Source organism: Aythya ferina, assembly GCF_964211825.1.
Source record: "Aythya ferina genome assembly, chromosome: 6".
Taxonomy (NCBI): domain Eukaryota; kingdom Metazoa; phylum Chordata; class Aves; order Anseriformes; family Anatidae; genus Aythya; species Aythya ferina.
This window is the reverse complement of record NC_140303.1, coordinates 39,528,405-39,545,611: the sequence shown is the minus strand read 5'-3', so window position 1 is coordinate 39,545,611 and position 17,207 is coordinate 39,528,405. Positions and strand designations below refer to the sequence as shown.

Here is a 17,207-nt window from a genome sequence, read left to right as displayed (position 1 = left end):
AGGGGCCCCAGACTGGAGCTGTTTTGCTGTGCACAAGCCCCAGCCCAGAACCAGCAGTGCCACAAGAAAGGGCACGGGGCTCCGTGCAGGTCTAAACCCCCGGGCTGCCAAATATACAACTGCAAGTCAGAAATCGGGAGGTTTTCTTTGACTGTATTGCTCCTTCCAGCCTCAGCAGCCCTTCAGATCAGCTGTCGCCTCCTCGCGGCACGCACCGTGTCGGGGAGCAGAGCCAGCAGCCGGCTGCCCCGAGCCCTGCTCACCCTTCAGCTCCAGCACTTGGGGATGGTAAAAAAAAAAAATAACCGTGGCATTGTCTCAGTGGCATGAAAACTATTTCTGGTAAGCGCTGCGTGACGTGTAAATAGAGGAAAAGCTGACACCTTAAATGGAGCTGGAGACAAATAATTATTTAATTCCCTTCAGCCCGTGTTTCCTGCGCTGAGGACGAGCGGTGTGAGCGGGCAGGACGCTCACCCAGCTCAGTGCATTCTCAGTGCAGGAGCAAGCACACAGCAGTGCCCCAGAGTGATCCCGAGCACAGCACCACCTCTGCTCTGCTGCCCTTTTACAGCCATCAAGGTTTGATTTCTCCTCACGCCAGCCTCGTTTTGTCTCTGCTTTCTGTTTCACGTCCTACTGCTCAGTGTCTCACAGGCTTTCCATCCCTGCACCTTGGTAAATGAAGGCTAAAAGGCTCGGTAACACCAGGCAGCACAGAGGGTGTGAGGGAAGCCCGGCACCGAGCCGCTGTCTGGATACCCACAGCCAGACTTCACGAGGGCTGCAAAGCTTCTTGGCAATGGGAAACAAAATTTATTGGAAGAAACCTGTGCTCTGCCTGCAGCTGCAGCTGACAGAGGGAGAGGGGAGAGATAAGAAGGGCAGATCGTGTTAAAAAGCGCATTTGGCCAGAAGAGTTTTGATGTAATAACTTTTTTTTTTTGCCGTAAATTAGAATCCCACACATGAAAGCTCAAACAAGCAGGCTGACATTTTACAAAGGCTACTGTAAATATCAGAAGATGCAATAAAAATGCAGATATCAAAGATCTCGGGTGATTACCATAACCAACACAAGGAGTTCAGAAAATTAACTTTTCTGTTTGGCAGATCCGCCAGGGTCCCCAAACCGGGAGGCTCTGGCAGCAACAGAACGACATTATTGATCAGGAAGGAGCGCTCACTTACTTTCTGTTCCTTTTCCTGGCGCGGTTGTAAGCTTCTAGACCTTCTGTTAGTGTCTTCAACTTCTCTGGCTCCACCTGAGTGAAGGTATGAACACCAAACCACATTACCCAGACCTGCAATTATCAAACACCGCTTTTACTGTACTAGACATGCATTATTAAGGAGCCGAATTTTCAGCGCATCCGCAAGACACCGACCTTCCCAGCAAAGAAATGAAGGTATAGCTCCACACACCCCCTCATACACATATCCACACGCTGTAATTTCTCTACATATCCACACCATTAATAGCAATACAAAAACAGAAGGAAAACAGTATTTTAGAACCCGTTTTTTTTTATATTATTGAGGTAAATGCTGTTGTCTCACATCCCGTACTCCCATTTCACCAATATATGGGATGTCTCTGAGACTACCTGGCACAGCGAGGTGCCTGACACACATCCTGCAGCTTTTACAGGTGCCATCGACACCAACACGTTTAACATCACCTCGCCTTCTGCCCGCAGTACGTACGGCCCCAGCTCGGCAGCGCTGCTGATGGCACGGCCAAACCCCGTCCTGGCTCTGAGGAGCTCAAAGACCTTACAAAGATCGGGGTGGGAGAGGGCAGGAGGAACACGCCCTACTTTTGCAGTAGGAAATTACAACTTTCAGCTACTGCTTGGGTTAGCCAGCTAATTTATCCATTCTCAGAACGGGCTTTTAATTTTATTTATTTTTTATTTATTTATTTTTTTTGCTAAGCACAAGTTTTAGTGATCTGCTGAGTCAGGACCGAATGTGAGCACGTGCTGAACAGGGCTGCCGAGCTGGTCCTTGGAGCACTTTCACTGGAAATTTCGGTTCTCTTGAGATCACCCAGAACTGCAATCTTTTAAGCGAGCTGTCCGTAGACCACAGCATGTGCTCATGGGCACCACCAGTTAGTGCCAGAGCAAACACCACAAACACAGAGGCAATGATTTTATCATCTGTAGGATCCTGTCCTCTGCCTTCACAATACAATATTCCACTTAACTCTGCATATTATTTTGATTTGGTTCACAGTCATTTCTGCTTGTAAAACCACAAAAATACGTTAAAAATACATCACTTTCAAGAAAATGACCTGATAAATTCCGTTTTTGTCAGTAGCGTTATGTTTTGCTTGCCTTATTTGCATAAGCTAACAAGAACCTTATACAGCATTTGTTTCATTAAAAAGTACAGCTTGTATTTTGACACAAAGAAAATTAAATCCGTAAATACAAATTTATTAAGCGTGCCTACACACAATCCTAAAAATAAATTCGAATGCAACTTCCATCTAAAGCCAACCTTTCGATGAATAAATAATTTATATTCACAACGAAACTGATTTTTAGACGTGACGATCTGAAGTTAATGAGCAGCAGGCAGGTTGTCAAAATCCCTCGACACAATGCCAAATGTAACAAACACACGGTTAGACCAAATTTCACATCTTGAACTCCTGCATCTGAGAACGAAGTTGGGAACTACTGCAGCTTCAGGAACTTAAGAGACGAGTCATTACGGCTGAAATCTGCACGCAGGGAGGCAAGGTTTCTGCTTTCATGGAAAATATGCAATTCTGCTACAGGCTGCAGCACCTCTCCCTTCAAACTACGTGCACTGGTAATGCCAGGCTGCAAACACTTCACACAATTCCTTTCCCAATCAGATTTTGTAATAATACAAATGTATACAGGTGAAATGCAATCGACTGAGAGGCTGCAGAGCTGTGAAGGATGCACAGAGGAGGCACAGGAGCTGCATGAGGCGAAGGGCCCGGCCGCAGCAGTGGATGCAGCTTCCCTGTGTGATACGCTAACACTCAAGCCCACAGCTTACAGTGCCTCTGAAAACTGCTACAGAAAAAGCTTACATTTTTCAAACTGCACAGAATTTAATGGTAGAAACGTAAACATCCCAATTCTTTAAAGCTGAACCTTCGCTTTGTGGCGATGCTGCCGGGAGCACTCCACTGGCACTGCATCCATACAAAGGAGGAACAAACTTTTGCAGAGTGTTGCACGTGTCTGCCCTCAGGTGCAAAGGAAAGTTAAAGGGTAAACTACTTTTGCAAACAGTACCACATTTGGGTAACAAGTGACTTATGTTATAAAAGGGATCAATATCTTCATTACAGGAATTGTGTGATGGCAGAGCAGCCAAGAAACCCAAACCTGCTAGCACTTGTTTGAAGTAGTGCCAAGTTAAAATAACATGGAATTGGGAGCAAGTGTAACAATAGGTTGGGATTAATCATATCACATCCCCTCATTTACAAAACCCCCTTACAATAGTGATACACACAGACTGGATTTTCAGGACTCTGATAAACCACACCTATTCTTATCTCTAGGACGAGAGGAGCTCAGTTTCCTCAAGCAATTATTTATACAGGCTTGGTAAGAGTGCAGTGTTTTATGCCACTCCATAAAAAAAAAACATCCAGAAGCCAAATTATCATGAAACAACAAAAACTGGTTTTCCTATTGTAATTTTTTTAGCATCAAGTACTAATTAGGTGTAAAATCTGAAAGAAATCAACTTGTGCTACCACAGACAGGAGGCTGACTGCTAGCACGGCTGCCTGGCAGGAACTGCCGGATAATTATTGCAACTACAAAACAAGGTGCCCAAATTCTGCTTTTATGCCATTTTACATAAATCTATTGCAGCAAAAAGCAAAATTTCCCCCCAGAGAAATCAGCAGCACCTTCCCAGTGAGACAGGAGCCGGCTCAGAAGCACAGACAGGTGGAGCTGCTGCTCCTGCTGCCCCGGGGGCTGGCCACCGAAGGCAGCTCTCACCAACGTGCCGTGCCAGCTGCTTGACACATAGAAGTATTATTGCATTTAACACCCAAATTCTTAATGGAAATAAACACCAAATTAATGTACGATACAGTGAACAGAGAGCATACAATGTACAGTGAGATTCCAGAGCACAGCTGAAGCGATGTTACACGTAGGAAGTTAACATCTGATTATACAAATACGTCACAAGATGTTCTAAGAAAGCTCCTCAGAAAATCAAGTTTCCAAAACTGCTGCTCATGAATTACAACCTTTGGGGATTTTCTGGAGTGCAGGCTTTCTGGAGACCTTTTGGTTTTCAAGGATTTTTGGTTTTCCTTTCTATTGCAGACCAGGCTGTCCAAACACCTGAAGGACGTGGCTGTGCGACACATTACAGGAATGTTTGACCAGGTGCACAGCCTGCCACTGTGCACGCCAGTTCCTGCCTGCTTTTGGCTAGAAACACCACTATGATACAGCCCGTGCACGGTTTCAAACTGCTTCTCACCTCATTCCTATTTCCCAGCATCACATAATTCAGCCTGAAACCTCTGAAAGGTCACTCGCTCTGTACTGCTTGGTGGTGAGCATCAGCCACACACACATATAAATATATAAATAAATATATAAATAAATATATAAATATGTAAATTCATGTATAGAACAACCATGAAATGGGACAGCCTTCTGAAGGGAGGGGATCTGTTACACGGGACTTCCTGATGAAGAACTTGGAAGTCTCTCCTGCTGCCTCGGCAGTACTGCATCCGGAGCATTTCCTTGGTCGAGAAGGGATCCGTAGGTTGCTTTCCTGTTGTTTGTGCTTCAGTATACAATAAAATCTATGCCATTAAATGTGATGTTACACATTGTGTTTAGATATTGTACAAAAGAAACAGAACTAAAGAAAGGGGGTTTGCACAAAAGCAACCACACGTTCTGGTAAACACAAACTGGGAGTAAAGTTTAAAACAATTGCTGTGGAATGCAAATGAAAAAATCACCTCTTTATAAAAGTTAAAAAAAACCTCTTAAAATGTATCAGAACAATCTTATAAATATGGGTTTGCAATTAAATTTGTGAAGTTAACACAAATACACGCTTGGAAGACGTATGCAGTACAAGCACCGTGTTCATAAGTCATACGGGACCTTGACATTATTCACCTCCTGATTTTTCCAGTTTAATCCTTTACTGTTTGTTACTTATTTGCCTACAGTTTTAAAAGTGATATGTACCTTGGGAATCTAATCTTTCTAAGGAATGAGCTCTTCAGCATGCAAGTGCTGTTATTAAAGCACGGTGACTTCTCCAAAGTAAATACTTCTGTTCAGAGTACTCGAACGGGAGCTCCCTGAAACCACTGAGGCTACGGAGATCAAGGAAGAAGCCTTGAGAGAGAGACTGAAGTTCTCTTGAACTGGGGTTGAAACCATTCCAGCCAAACAACGCCCCAGATATTTATACCACCAATTCATCAAAGACCTGACTGTTTGAGCAAATGATGTTTGCACATCAGCCTCAGATAACTCCACGACCAAGTGCAGGAAGAGCAGCGCTGGTTACAACGCGGAGATAACAGCTCTGGCTCGTGGCACCCCTGAGCTGTGCATTGCTGGGACCCAGAGCACCCCTCAACATTTCTGGGCATTGGCTCTTGGGCACTTCATGGGTAAAGGAACCCTTTGGTCCAACCTGCTATGGATACTCTTACATTTTTATGACTGTTGTCATCTGCTAGTCGGGAGTATAGGAAAAAGATGTAATTTTTAAGCGGTTTGACTTCTTCATGACAAAGGTAAAATGATGCTTTGCTAGGTTTTGGCTTTCTACTTACGTATTTTTAAAATTGGCGTTTTTTAAAATAGCACTTTGAAAACATTTACATGTAGAAGATGTGAAATAGTTTATGAAAACTACAAAAATATAATGTTACACACTTAGTGGAGACTAGAATTTAAAATACTTATCATACATTCTCTGACAAACATACCATTAGCATTAAAAACCCTGCACTTTAGGACAAACGAGCACATTGGAGCGCTTTCTTCACTATTATAAGATTTCTAGACCTCTTTTCATGGTGAAATGCATGTACCCAAGCATTGTATGTGACAGTCAGCACCATTTTACTTATTACACACTCCTCAATCTGATTAGATCAGTTTTCCTTTTTGCAGTTTTCACCACTTTTAGAAGTCTCCACATGCCTTACACATCATACCAGTTTCTTTGGACACAACACCTTTAAGTTCACCTAAATACACACTGTGAGTTTAACAATTCTGGGGACGAATTCCATTCTGCAAGCTGTAGTATGGAAGGAAAAAAAGCAATTTGTACTATTAAAATACCAGACAAGTTAAAAAAATAAAGGACCAAGATAAAGCATTGATACGTTATGGTTTGTATAAGCATATGTACACGTGTATATAAGAAGAGAGATAGATATGTGCATATATATATAAATATACCTTCCCCTCCTCAGCGTTTTGTTGACATGAATTGTGAACTTCTTCTTCTCTTACTAGTTTTCCAGGCCATGAAGTCAGTCCTTTGATTTGGCCCCAGACCAAGTCGCCAACATTAAACGTCCTCGGCCTGTAATGTATCAGCTCGTTTGAAGAAGGGGAATCTGGATTCCTTAGGTCATCTTCACTACTGATGCTTTTAGCATCTGAAGGGCTAGGCACACACCCATTAATGCTTTTGGCATTAAAATCTCCATTGTAATGGATATAGTCTTTAACTAATGAACTTTCCAAGCTATTTGAGGAACTTGGAGATTGCTCTTCCAGAATCAGGTCTTGTTTAGAAGTGTTCAGCAACTCCCCAAATCCTCTGTTCTGCTGAGGCCTATTTCCATTTATGTGTGCACATCGTTCCACAGTGTTCTCCAGTCTTTCCTTAAAACTCATCATAGTTCTTTTGTAATTGTTATACCTGAAATTCTCCTCCAACATTTTATCACTTTGACAGTTTCGCTGTGATAGCAGTATCTGATGCTGCTCGCCTTGTAATAATGGCAGTGTGGAGATGTTATTGGGCCTTTCGTGACAAGGACTGCTATGGATATGTGCAGAGTGGTCTAGAAACTCATCACATTTCCATCTGTTTATCTCACTGACAGGACTTTGCTCCCCTTCCCACTGTTTTTTGGGTGTGTTACAACTCGTTGATTTGTAATATTCATACCCATCCCCTTCACTTGAATTTTTACCATGCTCTGAGTTCTTCAGTATTCGCGTTCCTCTAGTGTTCCTTATCCTACCTTCGTGATCAGAAACAGCAATGTTTCTTCCATGGATTACTGCACTGACAGCACTAGAAAGATTTAATGGGTCACCAATTGAGGCTGTGAAGGCACTCATGGCACTCAAAGCTGGAATGGGACTCATTTGTGTTGTACTGCTTACGGCAGTGGTGATTACTACTTGCATTCCCTTGCTTGCAGCATCTACAACTGCTTTGTAGATGGCGTCCACTGATGTATCACCCTGAGCAGCGACGTTGAGGTTATCCTTTGCCTGTTGTCCAAGAGATGGTTCAGTTCTTTGCTGCAAATCACAAGATGTTTCTTGGAAAGGAGGAAGCATAGTGTTGGAGCTCTCGGCAACTGGTGCCATTCCCATCTGAGTGATCATCCTTTTGTTTAGGACAGCAGCATCTTCCTGCATTCTCACCTGAAAAAAAAGGGAGAGGAAAAGATGGAAATTGCTATTCTGCTTAAAACTCCACTTTAATAGAAAACTTTGCTTCAGTAGAAAATCAGGATAGTGGCCAGGGGTTATGATGTTACAGTATATAAACGATTTTACTTTGGTTATACATCAGTTATGGAGCTTAAAGCTGGATAAACTTGATAGAAAAAAATAAGTTAAAAATTGATAGGAAAGTAAAGCCATCAGCTGTTACGATTTTACCTCATGGTTCAGAAGGAATGCCTTGCATGCAATGACACAACCTAGCAGGTTCTGCTCAGACTACATTTTTATCTCCTCTTTCACAGGTTCTTTCTTTTCTGAGGTTCCCTCTTCTGAAGTACAGCACCCGCCTTTTTTCTCTGAAACTCTAACCAACTCCATCAAGTATTCCAGTATTTCTCGTCAACTATTCTTTTTTATTCCTTCTCAGACCCCCAGTTTTTCTTCCTTCCTCCCAACCAACTGTTCCTCTAGGCTCCTTACAGGTTCCTCTTTCAGTCTGGAAAGTAGGCCATCGCTGTCCTTTTGCAATTGGCCAGCATTTCTATTTTCTCCCTTTCGTTTATGTGCTTCTCTCATGGGATCTCTTTTTACTTCAGTCCCTTGTAAACCATGTCTGCATCCCTTTGCATTGCAGCTGTAATGTCAGGAGCTGCCACAGTAAACTGTAACCTTAAGATTAAAGTAACTGTGCTTTTTGTATTTCCTGTCACATACGTAGGCAGTGAAGATGACATCAATAATAGTGCCTTAATAAAAAACAGTAACAAACAAGGGCAAAATATTTCCCAAAGCTCCTTTAAATACTCACCATTACTATTTATATAACCGAGAAACTGAACCAAAAAATACTGAGATAAAGCTACCAGAATTCATACGAAAACAAAGGGAGGTAACAGGCAGCTGGAGGACTGTGATTTTGCAGTAGCAGTGAAATGCCTACACTGAGAAAATGACACGTCTTCTTTTTCCTTCTTAAAGGGTAAAAGCACTCGCTGGCACTATGCACGCTTCCGTCTTCACATCTTGAGTTCTGCAGCAACCACAGTAATGCTGAATAATAATACACATGCTGTAAACTCTGCTTTATTACCTGTTTTGGTTGCTATGCTGCCTGTCAGTTTGCTAGTTTAATAGTTCAGGTTGCATTACGAAGAACTATTAGGTGAATAGCATGAAGGTACCATTTTTTGCACAGTTTGCCACTGCATATGCATTCTAATCCCCACTTTCTTCAATTTATACAAATCTGCATCAGTTACCTCTCCCATTCAGTTCCACTGGGAGTATACGAAGGATCTGTGCCATAGTCACCTATAATCATTTAAGTTTCTAATTACTATAAAAAGGTACCAACATTTCCTTCTAACCACTGAATCTTTGAGTGGTCTAAAAGGGAATTTATGATATTTTTTTCAGAATGGAAAACAGTTTTGCCAAAAATGTGCAGTACTTATCAGAATGCACATAGCCTGATTTTTTCCAATACATAGAGCACAGCTGTTTCTGAAGATACTATACCCAATTTCTAAGGAAGAAGGTATCAAGTTTCAGTAACAAATGTTACTGATTTGCAAAACCCAAAAACTCCTGAAAGAGGCAAGCAGCTGTATATATCATATTGTCTTAATCACTCAGCAAAAAAAAACAACAACAAAAAAAGCCAAACTATGGAGGATATAACTTTACCTACTTAGAGTTGCACATTTGTTTGAATATTGATTTAATTTTGCTTTCTACCTGGAAATTTTGGAACAGACATGCCATGGGGTTTGGGTTGTTAGCCGGGCCAGGAACTGGGGGCTGGCCTTGAAAGCCCTGCATGTTCTGATACCCCTGGAGAAGGTGCTGTTGCTGCTGATTTGAAGGAAACATCTGATTGTTGTTTAATAGCGACTGGAGATGACTCAGTTGATGGTTATTCAAAGTAGTGTTTATAGATGACATGTCACCTGTAATTCAAACACAGGGAAACAGAAGTCAGTACAGTTTTCAACAGTCAGGAGGAATTTTCCTTGACTCAAATTTCAACTGACTGCTAAGCAAATGCCTCTGTAAAACAACACTTTTCCCCTTCAATCTTCTACGGAATGGTCCTCAAGGCATGTGGCTCCTAATCTTTGTTCCTTTCTTTCTTCAGCACTGCTTCTTTTGCATGTCACATCTACCTGGACTCTTTCTAAAGGTTTCTGACATGACCGTCTCTGCCTTTGGAACGGTACACGGCCAAGTATGGCAGAGTGAGCTGCTATCATATCCCTGCCTTGGAATCTTACTCTTAGTTTCCAAAGAGTGACTGCTTCAAACAGTACTGGGGTGGTGAGGGAGGAGGGGGAGAGAGAGAGAGAAAAAGAGAAAATAATTTAAAAAAACAACAAAACTTGTTTTTCTTTAACTACGACAAAATAATGTGATCTAACTGCACGTGAGCAAAGGCTTTTTGGATCACGAACATGTTAGTCCACACTCCACACATTTTTTGTTTTTTTAGTATTCTAGAGATGCAATTGTATTAACATTTTCCATAATATGAAAATCTCACCAAACATGAAAACTCTAGTTCTAGTAAAATAAGCATGCTGTTGAACCTGACTTTGTGATATAAAAAAGCTTAAAAATGTATCAATTCCCGAGTTGTTTTTTTTTTAATATAAAGTTCATATTTTTCTTAAAATTTGCATTTGCAGAGTCATTTGTTATCTATTTTACATTAAAAATGTCAAGTAGGATTGAGTTCATGGTAGCCATTTAGTAGGGAGGTATGAGGTATTAAGCAAAATACCTATCAGCTCTACCACCATTATTTCCTCCTCCTTCTGTAGGAGGAAACATTGGCTTATGTGGTCCAAAAATCAGAGTGCTAGTTACATTACACATTCTGGGTAAAGTTCATCAAAAGACACAGGAGAAAAACTTGTATTTAACAGCTTTTTATCATTCATTATGGGATGCAGGTGCTTGTTAGTGAGATATACCCAAGACACAGTTAAAAAAAAAAAAAAAAGAAAAACAGAGCAATGAGAAAATACAAATACACAACAAAGGGCTCAAAGGGCAACCTTCCTCTTTGAACTTGTGCAAGGACTTGCTTTGAGTGCTTTATGTATTACTTTACAGGGAGTCTGCTTTCTGATGGTTTTGGCACTTTTGATTCATTTGGAAAAATGCACTTGGCCACTTTTCATCTACTGCACAGCTACTCGTACTAACCCTGTGATGCCACATGCACTTGAAATGAAACAGTGCATCCCAGAGATGCATCGAGGCTTTTATTACTTGAAAAATGAAACGAGTCCAATCGCTTAGAGAATTTTAAGGCGTGTACAGTAGGTCTAGGTGGCATCAGAATTAAGAATGGAATATAAAGTAATTTCCAAAACCAGTGTGAAGTGTTATTGAATTAAACTAGAATGTGTAGTTAAAATGTCTTGCAGTAACAGTAATGTTTTCTCAATAAACAAGCTGTAACATACAAAAGCCTTATTAAAAAAAGTATGATAAAGTGTCACCTTTAGAAACTAGAATCAGAAATTCCCCCTCCCCAACCCTCTTCCTTTTTTTTTTTTCCTTTTATATCTGTGAAGAAATTGAACTTACCAAGCAGACCTGTCCCCAGTAGAGGGTTAAGTAGCTGTGGCACCACAGAGTTATTGTTGAGTTTAGCTGGACCAGATGTATTCCCAGCATTATTAGATATGTTCAGCAATGTTTCTGCCATTGACACCACTGCTGTCCCACCACCCAGGGTTGAGACAGACAGTGCTGCCACTGCTGATGATGTAGTGGTTGTGGTAGTGGTTGCCTGGGAGGAGGTGGCTATGGAAACCTCTGGATGATTAGCGGTGTTGCCCGATGCAGAGTTCAGGACACCTCCCACCAGCTGGGGATTCAAGGCCATTAATGCTGAGGCCCCAGAGACAGCTGGGAGGAGCAGGGGGTTGGAAGTAGTGTCAGTGCCTGAAAAGCTTGGTATAGGGTTCCCCAGGGGGTTGCTTAAAAGGGTCTCAACCCTGTTGCTTTCTGACTGATTGCTTGGCAAATGGTCAGGTGGGGCTGTCATCTGGGTTACTGAGGGCAAAGGGTTATTTTGCTGTTGCAGCAAATCTGAGATGGTCAGATTGAAAGATGGTAGGGGAAGCATGGCAGCTGCTTGGGCTTGGTTCTGGAGGAGGGTTGCTAGAAGCTGAAAATGAACAGGTTGCAATACCTGCCCGTCCACGTCACTGGAGAGAAAAGCTAAAGCAGCATTTACATTCGGGTTGAGAAAACCTAAAGGGTTGAGGTTGACCTCAGACTTGCCTTCTCCTGCTGAAGGCTGCAGTATATTTAATAGATTCTGGTTTAGGAGATGTTGCTGATTCACTGGCAAAGAGATAGGTAGAGAACTGAGGAGGTTTTGATTCAAAGAATGTGGAAGATTGTTGTTTGAAGAGCTGTTCTGCGGGAAATGAAGCGAGTGTTCGTGGCCAGCGAAAGGGAAATCGCTCCCGATGGGCAGCTGGCTCTGAAGTGGGTTTCCAGCTGCAGTAGTGACTATAACACCGTCCTGAAGAACAGATGTTGTCTTTGTGATGGCAGGTTGGCTGGTGCCAGCTATGGCTATTGATGATGACGGTCCTGAACCCCCTGCAAGGCGAAAGAACAAAAATATTAATAGCATGCAGCCTGCTGGGAGACGGTCAGCCGAGATACAAAGCAGCTAGGTCAGTCCAAACCAGCAACGTTTGATACCCACGCACACGAAAGAAAATGCTTTCAGCATTCAAACTTGATTTTTTTTAATTTTTCTTTTTAAATCTGAAGGAATCTGCCATCCACTACTTCAGATACTCCAGGCTGTGCCACATCTCATCAGAAATTCTCGGACTATACACTTGTATTTCCCTTCAATTTTTTTCAGTGAGGTTTCATTCATTACATGTTTTGATAAGTGTAAAGCTAAAAGCAACTGCAACTTCATTTACTTTGTCACGGACCAATAGTAAATTAACTACTAGGATGAAAGATCAACACAAGGTATGAATGATGATGCTCTGTGAAAAGTGAGAGTAAACTCTAAATGCAGATGTGAAAGTGATGCTCTTCTTTTTCCAGCTGTATTCCATTAATGGGGTTTTGGATAATTATTACCTAAAGCATTATTTTGCACTCCTAAGGAAAAAAAGGCAATGATTATAATTAACAATTTACAAAGAAAAAAATGTAAATAATTGGGTTGGTCTAGCCATATCCATCACTTGGCATGAAAAGAAAGATGAACTGGTAGGTTTGTGATGAGGGAAGAGGGAAAGAACAATAAAGTTTGTTTGGGTATCTCTGTACCCCTTCACCACAGCTGAAGTATAAAGTACATTACTCATTGTCTTTTACTTAAGGGGGAGTGGTCACACATAGGAAACATACAGGAGGAGGAGTCTTGGAGAATTAAAGGCAGTGAAATTACCTTGAAGTACACCTTTCTACTTGATTCACTGGAGAACAAACAGTAAGAATATGCACTGAAATTATATAATGCACATATAATAAATATAAAGGTATTAAACTGTGGTTTTGCTGCAACAAAATTATTTTCTATTCTTAATTGCCCTGCAAACATAGCTGACAAAGTAGAGACCAAAGGTGCTGATTATCAGAAAGCACCAATTATAATTTTTCTAAGCAAATACCATTTGAAAGGGGATCTGTAAGTACGCATTTAACCGGCAGGAGCAGAATCCAATCTTTACATCACTTTTAACTTAAAACACCTTTTTCAAGGACCGCAACATATCGACAGCTCAAAAAGGTACAAAACAAGCACAGTTCATGAATCACTGCACTGAGCTCAGGAGGAGAAAGCCCATACGCTCTCTTGCAGGTGCAATTATCATATTTCTAGACAGAAGGAAAACAATAAATTAATGACAGGTGAAGTAAGAACAAATTGTAATCATAAAGCACAGGTTATCGTATTCTGTTGAGAGGAGAAATACGTTAGAGCAACACAACCAGTTTTGTGACAAGCACATTTCTCTAGGCAGCAGTTTGGAACAAAAAATGCATAAGCATTTGGGGGAAGAAACAAACCATGCACTGAAAATATATATCCCACTGGGGTCCCACTTACGGCTCCGGGTTTAAAATTTCAGATTAGGCAGGAATGGCACACGCTCTGTCTTGACACACCGGGAATCAGCAAATGCCTCATAAATACCCGAGAAAACAGCACCCACACCCTCCCCTTCTAGCTTGGAAACACAGACTCCCAAATCATGGACACCCTCCCAAGAAAAGTCAGTGAAGAGCTGCTAATAAGGGAAGTTGATCAGATGTTATTCGAAACTGTGATGAAGACACTAACAGCAAACCTCTTGGTACAGAAGGAGAAAAGCTACCGCTATGGCTCATGACTGTGTTTTCTGCCCATGTGTCTGTCCTGCTGCCTACCTACTCCTGGATACAAGCAGCCACTGGCACTGTCTCCAGCAGGGAACGTAACAGCAAAAGGAAGATTCTTCCAGGCACATCTTTCTTTTTTGTTTACCCAAGGGTTTTGCTTTACGTTGCTACTATAGTAAAGAAGCTCACAGCAAAGACTTCATCCAGCTGAGAAGCGTAACTCAAAATTCATTTCAGTGTGCAGTACTATTTATTTTTAACACACAACCATCAACTCTGGCTACTCAAATTCAACGAGGCAAATTCCAGAGAACCTACACTAAAACACGCCGCCTATTTTCCATTTTTTTTACCAACCTCCAAAATATTTTGAAATACATTTTTAGGTACGTTGCATAAAACCTTTACGATCCTTGTGGCCAAAAGCAAATTCTTTGTGTTTCACTGGAGAAAAGAAAAAGCTCTCAGTTAAAATAGCTCCAAACTCTCCGTGCAGCTCGTGATGGCTCGGCACGCTGCACAGACCAGCGCCATGCAGCAGCCAGCACACATGGGTCTTAGGAGAGGGCAAGGCACCGGGGGAAACCCTTCTGGCTTACAAAAAGCTTTTTGTTTTTTTTTTATATCAGTATTCAGAACGGAAGGGAACCATTCTGTATATGGTGCCCCCATGAATATAAACCCCAATTTTTGTATTTTCAATCGGACCCAAGCTCTATGTCTGATTTATGATCCTATTTGCCATTCTACTCAAGTAAACGATCACACCAAAGACTATCAGCTACGAAGCAAACCTCAAACCTGTATGACTGCTGCTCTAGGATTTTGTTGAACACCGATCTGCTTCTTATCCCCCATCAGACTTTACTTCTGGAGATCCAACCTGAGAGCTCTGGAGTGCATTCAACGCTTGCTCGTTCTGCTATTAATCAGGAGATTAATTGCTACTGGGAAAAAATATCTTGATGGATTCTGATCAGAAGAGAGAAAACGCGCACGTATTTCAGCCTAGACGTGCAAAGTTCAGAAGTTGAAGAGGTGACGAGCAGCCAGAGCTCAGCGGCAGGAGAAAAGCCTGAGACAAACGCAGGCTTGCAACTCTTGCAGGCACAGAGCTCTGCCAAAAGTTCTTTTGCCTGCTGTTGAGGAAAGGGAACTGTCTTTGTCATGCAACAAGAAGAAGAAATATCCAGAGTGCCAAAAAATAAATAAATATTAATCCATTCATCCCTTAAAAAGTGAAATAAATGTTTTGGGAATAAATAGATGGAAATTGAATAGGATACACTTTTAAAAATGATTCCTTCGTGGGCTACAGGGTTTTATTTATGTGCATTTTTGTTTTGTTTTCTTTTGAAATAATGTTTATTTCCCTTTGTGGATTTTATCTATTCCTTTTTTCAAAGTATTGCCTGACAGGTAGTCTTAAGCAGATGCGATATGTTATGAAATCAATTAGCATTCAGGAAGATTCACTGCCTGCCCACTTACAGACATTACAACAGAAGATATTTATCATTCCTATATCAGCATTATTTTACCAGGAAAAGAGAGGAACCTCTATGCACACATGATGCTTTTGGGATGCTACGACACAGTCAGAGGTCTGCCTAGTTTTGAATCCTGCTTTTTAAACAAGTCTAAGATTTAACATCAATAAAAGTTGGACAGCAAGCCTCAATGGCTGTGCTCAGAAAGGGAAGCTGGGGCATGAACCATGGATATCAAACTGAAAGAGTCAAAACCACTCGAGTATTCCTGCAGTGGGTGAAGAATTGTGTCTGTACAAAATTATCTGGGAGCAGTAACGACTGTGAATAATGCTACTTACAAATCAGACAACTCAAGCCAAAAGCAAACTGGCACAGTCTTCATAGATACTACAAGTACTTCTACCAAATCAAAGAGTGTTCACTCTACGTGCATTTTTCTAACTGCAATTAAAGTAAATTATTAAGAAAATGACAAGACAAAGAATATTTTATGAAATATTCCTCCATAAGAAACTATCCATCAGGTATTGCAATGCTTCAGTGGTTACGGTCCATTGCTGAAATTTGTGAAGTAAGAATACTGGATAAGAGAGGTGCATTAGGTACTCTGGAAACCAGAAGTGCTCAAAAACTGTTAATGAGGGACTTGCTCATTAGACATTCACATTTAAGACATTTTAAGAGTTGAAAACAAACAACTGTTTTTCACGCTACTTTGCCGGTTCTTCCATTTCTACATATTTAATAAAAACGCAGCCAGCTTTGTTTTAAATGTAAATTTTCTTTCTAGCTTTTTTAATTTAACAAGCGTCAAGTTTTTGAAACCCTCATCAGAAGCTCCCGGGCACCTCCTTGGTCACGGGAGCTTTTAGCAGGAAGCCTCCTCCCGCTCCTGGGGCCAAACTCAGAAGCAGCGGCAGAAGAAATCTGTAAGATTTTCTTCAGAAAGATCCAGAAAGAGAGCGGAAAGAAAAGTTTCACTGCATCCCTTACACTGAGATTACAAAGGTGTGGAAGTACAAAACATCACCAGCGCTGGAATTACTGTAACTGGGATCCTGGAGCATTTGTGCAGCTCTCCCTGCCCAGGGCCACCCATCCCACAAGGCCTCCAGAATCCCCCACCATCAGGGTATGAAGCAAGGATTGCTATCAGCTTACAGACACAAGCACAGAGTTGCCCTAAGTGGCAATATTTCTAAATCTGCAATTTTAGGAGGCTCAGCTTTCGGAGAACTCTGCCAGCTGCTGGAAGCAGTGTGAGCTCATGGGCCTTCAGCATTCAGCACAGCACGTTCCTGCTGCACCTCCACCTTCCACCACTTACCGATAAACACAGGACCAGCAGCTATACGTTTTTATAATTACATTCTCTGTATTCTTTCGGAATGGAAAACATTTCAGATATTTATCTGCTATCACGCTCGCTCGAGTGCTTTCAGTTCCGAAGAAACCGTAATTCAGCAGCTAGCCGCAACCCACTGCCAGGTGATTTCCTTATCAAACTGCGTGCTCCTGCAGACCACGGAGAAATAACAAACTGATAAATAAAATGTTTGGCCCAGTTAAAGCCAGGACTGGCCTGGTAAGGTCCAGCACCTTGCCCCAACAGAAGGCACTTGCTGCCCACCAT

General features: G+C 41.7%; 1 protein-coding gene across 10 annotated transcripts in view; it reads right to left on the bottom strand.

Moving 5' to 3' along the window:
- Positions 1-17,207, bottom strand: part of MBD5 (methyl-CpG binding domain protein 5) — a 125,985-nt gene that overhangs the window by 5,303 nt on the left and 103,475 nt on the right. For 7 of the 10 annotated variants that reach the window (XM_084523284.1, XM_084523280.1, XM_084523283.1 and 4 more), the window contains 4 exons: positions 11,301-12,329; positions 9,444-9,655; positions 6,474-7,682; positions 1,192-1,304 (listed from right to left, as the gene is read on the bottom strand). In XM_084523284.1, coding sequence (XP_084379410.1) covers positions 1,192-1,304; positions 6,474-7,682; positions 9,444-9,655; positions 11,301-12,329 — 2,563 coding nt within the window. The remainder of the gene's footprint in view (positions 1-1,191; positions 1,305-6,473; positions 7,683-9,443; positions 9,656-11,300; positions 12,330-17,207) is intronic. The other 3 variants (XM_084523288.1, XM_084523289.1, XM_084523281.1) reach the window with 3 other exon arrangements.